The sequence below is a fragment of the Erigeron canadensis genome, chromosome 3, assembly GCF_010389155.1.
Source record: "Erigeron canadensis isolate Cc75 chromosome 3, C_canadensis_v1, whole genome shotgun sequence".
Lineage (NCBI taxonomy): Eukaryota > Viridiplantae > Streptophyta > Magnoliopsida > Asterales > Asteraceae > Erigeron > Erigeron canadensis.
Window position 1 is genome coordinate 25,373,630 of NC_057763.1, and position 10,593 is coordinate 25,384,222.

The window sequence follows — 10,593 nt, forward strand, 5'->3', positions numbered from 1 at the left end:
ACTCTATTTTAAACCAATTCTACTTCATAAAAGGTAAACACAAGTCAGGATCCAAGCACAATGTTCACTAAAGGTAATGGGTTGGGGTGGATGTCAGTCCAAAACATATACTTTTTTTAGTAGAGGTCAAACGGGTCGGTCTGCATTGGGTTGACCTGTAGTTCAAATCTTTTCTATGTGTTTAAACTTCAATACTGAAAACAACTACTTAAGGCAACAATGGAACCAATACTGGATACTACAATTTCAAAACACAAGACACCAATCAAATAATCAATCATATGTCTCAAATCCAAGTACATTCAAAACATAAAAACAGCAGTCAATCAATCAAATTTATCAAAATAGCATTCCAATTACACAGACTTTTACAAAATTGTTACTAACAACTCAAATATTTTACAAATACTTACCAAACTAGAAGATAAATTTTCCGAATTTATCCACATGTTGCAACTCAAAACCATTGGGTCAGTGAACACCCAAAGGTGAAAAACCATTCTGCAACCCGAAATCAACGAAATTCGGGCCTAAGAATCTTGGATTTGTGTTGATCATCATAAGTTCATCAGCCCTTGTATCAACATTGTTCTTGAACTCAACCAAAGAATGCAGATACTCTTCCAACTCTTCAAGATTCATACCATCAATCGGCTGATCAAACCACATTAAATTACTCGTCTCTTTAGGATTCTTGATCTCTTCCTCCAACTCTTTATTATAGTTAAAGTTGTTGTCTTTAATATCAAGAAAACGGTCCACATTGGGGTGACCGAAAGTAAAGATTCTGTCACCGGGAGATTTGGTCAGAATCGCAATCTGGCCGGTCAAAACACACAATTCGGCGGCTTTCTTGAACAACCCGGTTCGTCATTTAGAGAATGCGACTTGAAGTTTGGTGGGGTTTTGGATTTTCTTAGTAGGGTCGATTTTTTGACGACCCTTTGCAGTCTTTTTCTTGATTTTGATACTAGATTCTGCAATTTTTGTTAAATCTTCCATGGTGGTGGTGGTGATCTTGATGATATTTTTGAACAAGATAATTCAATGGGTTTTGAAGCGGGTGAATTTTCGACAGTAAAATATGAGAAATTGAGAATAATTCAAGCGAAATACAAGATGAGATGTATGTATAGTTTTAATAAGAAGATAATGTGTAATGGCGAATATAAAAAAAGAGGTCGGTCTAATAAATCGGTAATTTTTGTAAAAGGAAAGTTGTAACTGAATAATTAGGGATTCTGAAAAAAGCGGTAATTTTTTTTACTCAGAATATGATTATTTTTTGTAAAAACGCGCTTTGTTAACTCAACAATAGGGATTTTGTTGAATATATACTTCACATTGCGATGATTGCAATTATACACCTGTGAAGTATCTTTCCATTTTTGATGATGACGTCACTTTCCCCGGTCAAAAGGTTAGTGTCTTCGTTGCCGAATTCAGTCGTAGATCAATATATAGTTGTTATGGCTTGTATGAACCTCGAAAGGATACCGCTATTATCTGGAATCCTTCTATCAGAAAAACCATTACCATTGCAGTATCTGACAAATGCGAACGGGACTATACGCTTGTTGTCGGTTTGGCGTTTGTCCTCGGAATCTCGACCCTAAGATTGTCAAGATTGCATATGTTTATGATTTAGGAGAATTACAAGATGTAAATGCTAGCACCCAAGTTGAGGTATTTAAGTTCAGGAGGGACTTGGAGAAGTCCATTAAGTAGCAACCTTCCTCATAAATCGATTAAGTGCATCAATGCATGCAACTACCAATTTTTTCTTTTTTAAACAGATGTAGTGTGTATGTAAATGTAACTATATATTTCACACTTTGACATAATGTTCTTACTATTTGAAACTCACTGACCCCAACACCGCCCTTAGCAAGAAAAAGATGAAGACTAGCTGGTACCAAAAGGGTGACAAGAGGGGCAGTGTCCCTTTCAAAATTAAAATTTTACTAGGGATTTTTAGATTTTCTTAAAAATTTTAAAACTACGCCCATTTTTAAATATGTTTTTCATGAATTTTGTCGTTTTGGTCTAGTATCGCCTTTCAGCACAAGAAGGTATCCTAGTTCTATATTACTTCAAATAAGGATGTGTTGTATCAGGGGTGAACTCAGGATTTGACATTGGAGGCTAACTTCATACATAGAATCTGACTACGTCAAAGTACAAGACTAGCAACAAACAACAAATGGAAATAAAGAAACACCTACGGATTTTGATCAATGGGAAAGAATTAAAATGTTGGGATGGTTGGAGGGGACCAAACGCCATATATCCCCTTAAGTCAAAACCTGTGTTAGATACAAAGTTTTATAGTTGTATTCCTTGGATGGGTGAAGAGTGGTTTCAGGTAGCAGGTTCGTTGTTGCGATACCACACTTCACAGCCATCTTGTAAGACCAGCATTTGACACATAGATTTAAATGATCTGAAGAGTTATACATGCTATACTCTTAATTCTACTCACGAATTTATGCACTTGTTTTTAGTGGTAAGGTTTTTAAGGAGACTCATATAAACCATATATGAGTGATGGAGACCAATTGTTGTTTTCTTGTTATTGATCTTCATAATCATCGACCAATTTCCAAGGAGAGTAAGAAAATAGATCTATAGGTGAAGCTTTAAGAAAAAGTTGTTTTTTTGTTATTGATCTTCAGAATAACAACATAGACAAATATAATTGGGAGTAGCTTAAACATTCCCGAAATAGCCAAAATTCATAAGTAAAAAAAAAAAAAACGGGATCACAAGTTTCTACCCATAAGGCATGTATGTACATCGCAGTGTCTAACTAGGCAAAACATATGTGATGAAATTTACCATGTTTATGTTACCTTTTATAAATCTGGTAGCCAAGTCAGAAAATATACCAGAGGAAAAGTTACAAAGTGATTGTAAATATTATTTTGAGAAAAAGGGACATTAAACAAATTTGATTTCTGAATTTTAATTAGAAGTTGAGAGACGAGTATAAGAGTCATGAAAACAAAACTGACACTATAGCAAATAACCTTGGATTATCTAATGCAAATCAGTTATGAACTTTAGGCATGGTTGTATATATGGTCTTTAAACACGATAATGTTATTATATATATCTCCAGAGCAAAGAAGCCAAAGTCCATCACACAAACCAATCAACAACGCAGCATGGACTCATTTCAAGGCCATTCAACAGGGTTTCAAGCCTTTGCAACCCACAAGCAAAGCCTCCAACTGTTTTTTGTTACACTTACATGCTTAAAAGACTTCACCAAATAAGTTTTTCTCATCATCATAATTAGTTCAAGAAAAGCAGCCGAAATAAACAATCATCCATTTCCTTTATGACCGATAATGGCCTTGCGATGAGTTTCTTTCTGAACCATGCCTCTGTCGATACATGGCAGCACTAGACCCTCCCCCAACATGATGGAATCCCCACCCGGAACCTTGGTGTGGATCTCTTTCCCATGTATGGTGGAAAGGATTTGGGATCGAGCTTTCTGCTTCCTGAAAGCTGCTTCTAGTCGTTGATGAACCTGGTGTTGCACGGACATAGAAGCCACCATTACTGGTACGAAAAACGTCCGAAGATGAGCCTACCTGACCCGTTTGGGCTTGACTGCTGGATCTCCGTGATCCAGATACCATTGGTGTACGTAAGCCGGGTTGACTGCTAGGTTGCTGAAAATAGGCTTGAAGGGCCTGGGACCGCTCACGTGCCCGTGCAGCACTCCCGGGGTAAGGATGAATCATTGAAGACCCACCCGAGGTGGGACCTCTAGCAGCAGAACTACACAAAGTACACAAACATTAATATAATGGTAAAAGTATCATATTAAAACACAATATAACTATAAAAGATACAGAAAGATCCTTCAGCCTAGAGGTCACAAATTTGACCCATTTGAATGGCTCAATTTGGGTTGTGTTCTATAAAAATGAACCGAACGAGTTCAAAGTCCCAAAAATTTTAATTGTATTGCATACAACCTCCTATATATTATTAATCTAATCATATAAATAATGGTTCTGTAATCATGATCATATATCGATTAATTATTATTTATGTTTATGGACAACCCACCACAGCCTAACCTATACTATAAATGCTAGTTTCAATCCAAACCCATTTTGAATAGTTGCCCAGTGCCCATCTGCCACCAGCAGAAAATAAAAGAGGTGGTAAGATGGGTGGATTCGGTAGATGGTGAAGACAGGTTTGGGTTGATGCAGGCCAAACTGGCACAAGACACATTTACTTGACCAAGATATACCTATTTTTTGGAGGTAAATGGATGAGGTTTTCCCTATTCAGGTTACTCGGGAAGGGTAAGTTTTTGACTCAAACATACACGGCCTAGCCTGGGTATCCTGTGACTGCTCCCGAATCAGCCACCCTCAAGATGTTTATCTAGGGAGGTTTGAACTCAAGACCTCTAGTGGGGAACTCAAGATTCATGAACACTACCTTTGGTAGTGGTTAGAAATACCGGTTTTTCAATCATTTTAACAATGTGTTAAACTATGATTACTTGAATACAAAACCAATTTGATTATCTAACAATCTAATTCCAAAAAATCTAGTTACTTATGGTGACTTTCAACATTTGACCCATTCCCCTGTTATAGCTAAGAAAACTTTATTCGACCTGTATTAAATAAAGCACAACCCAAAATTCACAATTAACTGTCAAAACAACCATCTCTAGAAAAATATATGATGAAATGAAAAGAAACTTTCTAAGACAGCCAAGGTGCTTTACCTTTGGCCAACAACAAACGGATGCACATAAGAGCCTGATCTTGGCATATCAGCATTAGACCTAACTGGCCTTTGGGGCATGATCGATGGCATGGATGGTTGTTCAGCACCACCTACACGGTTGTTTGACGTAGGAAAGAGTGTGTGGTATCGGAGATCCATAGGCAAAGCATAAGAACCTGGCATCTCACTGGATGCTGATTGGCTGTTCCATTGATTATTGTAGGTAGGACCATCAGCAACACTCGAACTCGAAGTTGATGATGATGATGAGGGGTGAACTGGTTGAACATAAGCAATATATGGACACAGATGGGTAGCAGATGTTACAGCTGCTGCATGTTCAGTAAAGATTGCATGCTGTCCAAGAAGATCATGATCTGCCAAAAACGAAAGAGAAAGAGCACGAATGAAAAAAATATCCATAAGTAAGAAAGTTCGGGTGAACCCTAGGTTAGCTTTAAGAGAAAAGCACTGAAAAGCACTAAAATCTTACATGCAGTAGTTGGAAATTCCCCTTCACTGCATTAAAAGAAAGGAAAAAGGAAAAGTTAGTGTCGTATACAAAAACACACAGGACAAATAGACAGCATCATCTTTTTTATGAAAAAAAGAAAGAAAAATAAAACATCAAAAAGAATGAAGTTTGATGTTGTAAGAATGAGCAGATTTGGTGACTTAATGTTGCATCGATAATGGCTGTAAACAGTTGGACTGTCATGAAATCAACAAATTAGTAAGATTGATAGACTTCTAACATAGATATATCATTTTAGATATATCACTTTTAATGGTTAATATAGATTGCTTTCTGCAAAGGTTAGAATAGACAAAGTACTCCAAAGCTTCATAGTCATCATATAGCTGAATAGTTTTTTGATACCGTTTCCAACTTTCCATGATTAAATGGCTGTATATATCAATTTCATTAGTTACTGATATTGATAGGATTGAGGTCACCAATATATAATGTGCTTTTCAGAAATGTTTATCTCATGTCAGGTACTTTTATTGTTCATTTGTGAAATTCTAGTCTTACATGGAGGAAAACCTGTGATATTTATGTACACTTGCGTGGTTTAAAATACAATTTAGCAACCATTTTTTTAAAATTCATACTTTCATAGCATACAGTGATCCAATATGTTGGTAGCTTTAACTAATTAATTTATTAGAGAAGTACTAATGCTACTCGTCAAAATAAAGTTGAAACTAAAATATCAACCATCAGGTTAGAAACATGAACTGTAACAGCCTCATTTAGTAACACACATATTTTCTGACATCATGTTTACATTATACGATGTGAAAAAACGAAGTTTGCCTAATATATATATGCTTCCCAAAAATTGAAGTACATAGTATTTTGTCAGTTGCACTGATAATTTGCAGGGTTAATTTTGAAATCTTCATAGCTTAGCTAATGGTTGACTTGGCGAGGTTAAATTTAGAACTTTCTAAAATCTGAATCCCTCTGGTCTAGAACTCCATCCTAGTTTTTGGAAAAAAAATTTATACTCCTATTATTTATTTAATTATAGAATTATGGTTTTTTGTCCAATCTTGTACATGGTGGTATTTTATTTTAATATTTTTAACAAAAAAAAAAAAACACAGGAAAATACTGCAACTATACTTGAGTTTTAGAAGAAAGATACAGATAATATATAGTAACATAGTGATCAAATAAGAAGATAAGTGTACTTACTCAAAAGAAGCAGCAAGCCGAGTAAATCCACCAAAGGGGCACCACATCGACTGCAAAAAGGAAAAAGTCTGCGAAGTTAGCAACAAATGTGTCATGGTAAAAGATGCACCAAGGGAGGAGGGGTTGGGGATATGAGATATTACGAGTGGTAAACCAGGTATTTAAATAATCATAGCAAATGGGCAGCATACAGATATTACTTAGTCATAAATCGTGATATAACCAGACTCCTAAAATATTGCACATTCGAATTACGCAAATATCTCATCATTTGATATATAATTTCCATGAAATGCAACAAGATCCATACAAGGTAAATATCAATAGAACAATGACAATCGCCATTTCTAAGACTACTGCGGTGAACTTAAATACCAAAAACAGTTGTATTCTACAGATTAAACAAGTAACCTACCAGCTACCACTCTGCTTAGATCATGTCTACGAGATCCAGTGATAAACAAGGCTTGACTAGCTAGCTTCGCCCAACACTTTTTGGAAGACTCGTGACTAAGGCTATCTTATACACGATATAGTAGCATAATACATTGAAACAGATGGAGTAAATGGCGATTACTGCGGGAACAATTTCCAAAGCCGATTTTATGTGTGCCATGTGATTAATAGAGTACATATAAACCAGGGCTTTTATTTTATCATCACTAGATCAAGAGAAGCCATTTAACTTGGCTATATATTAATTGTCCCAATGTAGGTACCATACCCAAAAGATACCAATATAACCAACTAACTTCCAAATTCTGTTTCTGGGCCACGATTCATGCAAAACAGGTTACTGGCTAAACAAGTTAAAATAATTATGTCGCTTTAATTAATATTTCTTATTCTGATGGGGATTTTTACTTTACCAGTAGACAATTTTTTAAGCTGAACAAACAGGAAGAACACTCGTTCTCTGCACCACCCCATTATCACCTCCGCTAACAAAAGCTACTCCAGCGACCATCCGACATCAAAAGTAAAAACAAGTATGTAAAAAGGTGCTGTTATGTTGATATTAACACACAAAAAGGTATATTTCCTACATTGATATTTTTGGGGAGATTGTAATCACCAAAAGCAAGTGACTAATCCATAGCTTAAACCCATTAATTTATTGTTTCCAACAGTACGTATTCAGATGTGTTGTTGGCCAAATGGAAATGAAAGGATATCAACATATTAAGTGTGGTTCTTTTTTTGTAAATGCAGCAAATTGGCTGCAAGCAAGTATATTTATATCCCCAAACATATAACGGTTTAGAAATCTAACCGTTTCAGGATAGCTGAGCTCATAAAGATCTTCATCATGGGCCCAGTCATCCATGCTGAACTCCGGATATGATCGGCAACCATTTGCATAAAGCCACTGACCTTTCTCAATTTTCCTGCAGTTGGGACATTGCATCACTCCCTTCACATTAAATGCGGAACCAATGCAATCTGCAAAACATAACAAGGAAATCATACATGAGCTGTCCCGCTGATTTTACACAACTTCAGACATTAGTAAAGACTAAAGAGCACGTCAAACATTGATTAAAACATAAAGATATGTGTGATCCTCAAAAATATTACGAAAAATAATGGATGGCTTTTCCACAAAGGCCTCCCACACTCTTCCTGAAGACAAAATGTATAGACCAGCATTCTAAACTAAAATGCAATACTTTTTAATATTCAGTTCTGCAGCTTGAAAATCTATACTTACAGTACGGATGTATCTAACCAGGAGTTGCTATACAAATTTCATGAATCATATTGGATCTAACCTTTTCTTAATAAATATTGCATCTTAGATTTACTTTAACTTCTATTAATGTACATAAGTTTTATACCTTAACAATAAGATGCAAGTATTCAACTCAAACAGAAAACAGAAAGGTGGTTGCTAATGCTAAGATAGCGAAATGATTATATGATGCAGTTGCCGGTACGGACACTACCGCGCAACCAACAAGCAATACAATGGTCTCCTCCTCTAGGACACGTATAATATTATTTCGTTCTCCAATGCAACCAGAGAACAAAGGACCAACACAGTAGTAGAACATAGAGTCTAACTCTAAACCCTTGGATACAAGAAGCCACAATCAATTATGTCGAAATACCATGATGATAAAAAAAAACAGCCTGATGGGTTCAAACTCGATCGACTCGGTCAAAACTTGGCCAACTCGGGTCAACTCTTGTCAGTTTATTTCCCGACTTTTAATAAAATCCTAAATTGGTTTGAGTTTATGTATCTAAACAACTGAGTTTGAACTTTGAAGTAACAATGTTTCTAAACAATTATCTTTAAGTTTGAAATATTTTACATATCATTTATTATTTTTATATATAGGAAACCCAATTACATTTCTCGATCCCGAGTGCCCCAACCTTTGTGAAATACCAAAAGTTGTCATAAAGTCACCCAATTTGCTAATTTATTCATGAAACCACATAGGAACTTACGCATGCCTTCGGTAATGACACAAAAATTCTCAAATAAATTTTCCACACAGAAAATCTGATAATTCGAATTTGATGTTCAATACCAATTTCCTACGTATTGAGCAATTCATACAGCTCTAAGAGCTAGGGCCACTTGATTGGCCATGCCGAGTAACGATGCCTAACCACTTCGGGTTACTAACAGACAGTTGGTTTAACCTTACTCAAAGAGAATCAAGAACGTAAATACTCATATCTTTACACAATCTATAATTGAATATACTCTATAATGAACATTAAGAAAGTGAAAAGGAACAAGCAAGCAAGTTATATGAGACATGAATGTGACCACTATGTTTTTGTCAGGGCAAAGCAAAAAGACAGTCAGGCCTGTAGGATTATGATGACATTTTGGTTATCAGGACTTTCCTTATCCAGAATCAGAATGCATATGTATCAGAAACCCTGAAGGCCTGGATTTAGAATATAATTGATGATTTCAAATCTCAATGTCTCATGTGCCTAGAAAATAAACATCATAAACCCTTCATTCTAACCTAACTCGATAAATCTTTCAAATACCGCCAATCATCCTACACAACTCTCTAATAAGGGAATATCAGATTATCTATTCATAAACGTAAATTCTGTAGATTCCCTGTCAAACTTGTTCATAATTTGCCATATACAGTACCTGCACTTGCCTATAACATGTGTTTAGTTCTACTTTGATCCTTGTAATAAAAATCATCTGGAAATAACTTTGTTGACAAAATAAAGCAAAACTAGCAAACCCCAAATTTAATTTTGATGAAAGTATCATACAATTCTTCCACCGCATCACAAGCATATATGTGATTAGCTCTAATTGCATAATATATATGCTTGTAAGTTATATGTAAGTTTCTATTTGTTACTAGCATAAAGAACCTGCTTTGCTTTAACAAGCAGGCAAACCTCTCATTTTACTAACATGTTCAACTGTAAATGAAGTTTCAAAAAAATTTGAACTACAAAAAAAAAAAAGTACGAGTACTTGGTAAGAGCCTAATTTACTCAGATCCTCCTAGCAAGGAAAGTCAGAACCGGCAAAAGAAGATATGTGATTCCCGACATCACTTCAACCGGAAACATCATACAACAATTTTTTGCCACATAACAATCTAAAGCAAAGATCTTGCATAGACCCTATATACATTTTTTTTTGCTAATTCAGTACTAAACAAATTTATTAAATATATCATTGACCAAAAAGATGCAAACTTTCTCGCATACTAAACCTCCGTAATCAATACGATCAACGAAAAAAACACAAAAAAGGGGGGTTTTAGCATATAAAGATTTATACCAATTACTTAAAAACCTTACAAACACAGATCACTAAAAATTCGATCGAATTAAAGCATAAAGTTGGCATCTTTCTTAGCTACAAGCAATCAAATTGATCATCAAAACAATCCAATATCAATATCAATTCAATTAAGTTGAATTCAATTAGTAATTAAAAAGTGAAGTTTACCTAAATGAAATTGATGGCCACATTGAAGCTTAGCCCAAGAGCGATCGCCGTTATCCGTAACGATATCGAGACATATCGAACACGAAATGGTGGCTTTACAACCACCTCCATCATCATCTACTACAAGATCTGCGTCTTCTAACCCCATATAATAATAATAATAATA

At 35.4% G+C, this 10,593-nt stretch overlaps 1 protein-coding gene and 1 pseudogene across 1 annotated transcript; both read right to left on the reverse strand.

Moving 5' to 3' along the window:
* Positions 1 to 270: 270 nt before the first annotated feature.
* LOC122594267 lies at positions 271 to 1,147 on the reverse strand (annotated as a pseudogene).
* Positions 1,148 to 3,053: 1,906 nt separating this feature from the next.
* On the reverse strand, positions 3,054 to 10,593 carry LOC122593575 (E3 ubiquitin-protein ligase RFI2). The gene is made up of 6 exons (XM_043766002.1): positions 10,428 to 10,593; positions 7,746 to 7,915; positions 6,473 to 6,522; positions 5,261 to 5,286; positions 4,766 to 5,144; positions 3,054 to 3,792 (listed from the first exon to the last, which is right to left on the reverse strand). The coding sequence occupies exons 1-6, from the start codon at positions 10,573 to 10,575 to the stop codon at positions 3,342 to 3,344; spliced, it is 1,224 nt and encodes a 407-aa protein (XP_043621937.1). The 5' UTR covers positions 10,576 to 10,593; the 3' UTR covers positions 3,054 to 3,341.

What these genes read in the sequence shown, in the direction of transcription:
- LOC122593575 (XM_043766002.1), bottom strand. Translation starts at nt 10,575, where the DNA reads ATGGGGTTAGAAGACGCAGATCTTGTAGTAGATGATGATGGAGGTGGT. An exon ending in GGAATTTCCAACTACTGCAT is followed by an intron (nt 5,145 to 5,260) that starts GTAAGATTTTAG and finishes CGTTTTTGGCAG; the next exon opens with ATCATGATCTTCTTGGACAG. An exon ending in CCGTTTGTTGTTGGCCAAAG is followed by an intron (nt 3,793 to 4,765) that starts GTAAAGCACCTT and finishes TACTTTGTGTAG; the next exon opens with TTCTGCTGCTAGAGGTCCCA.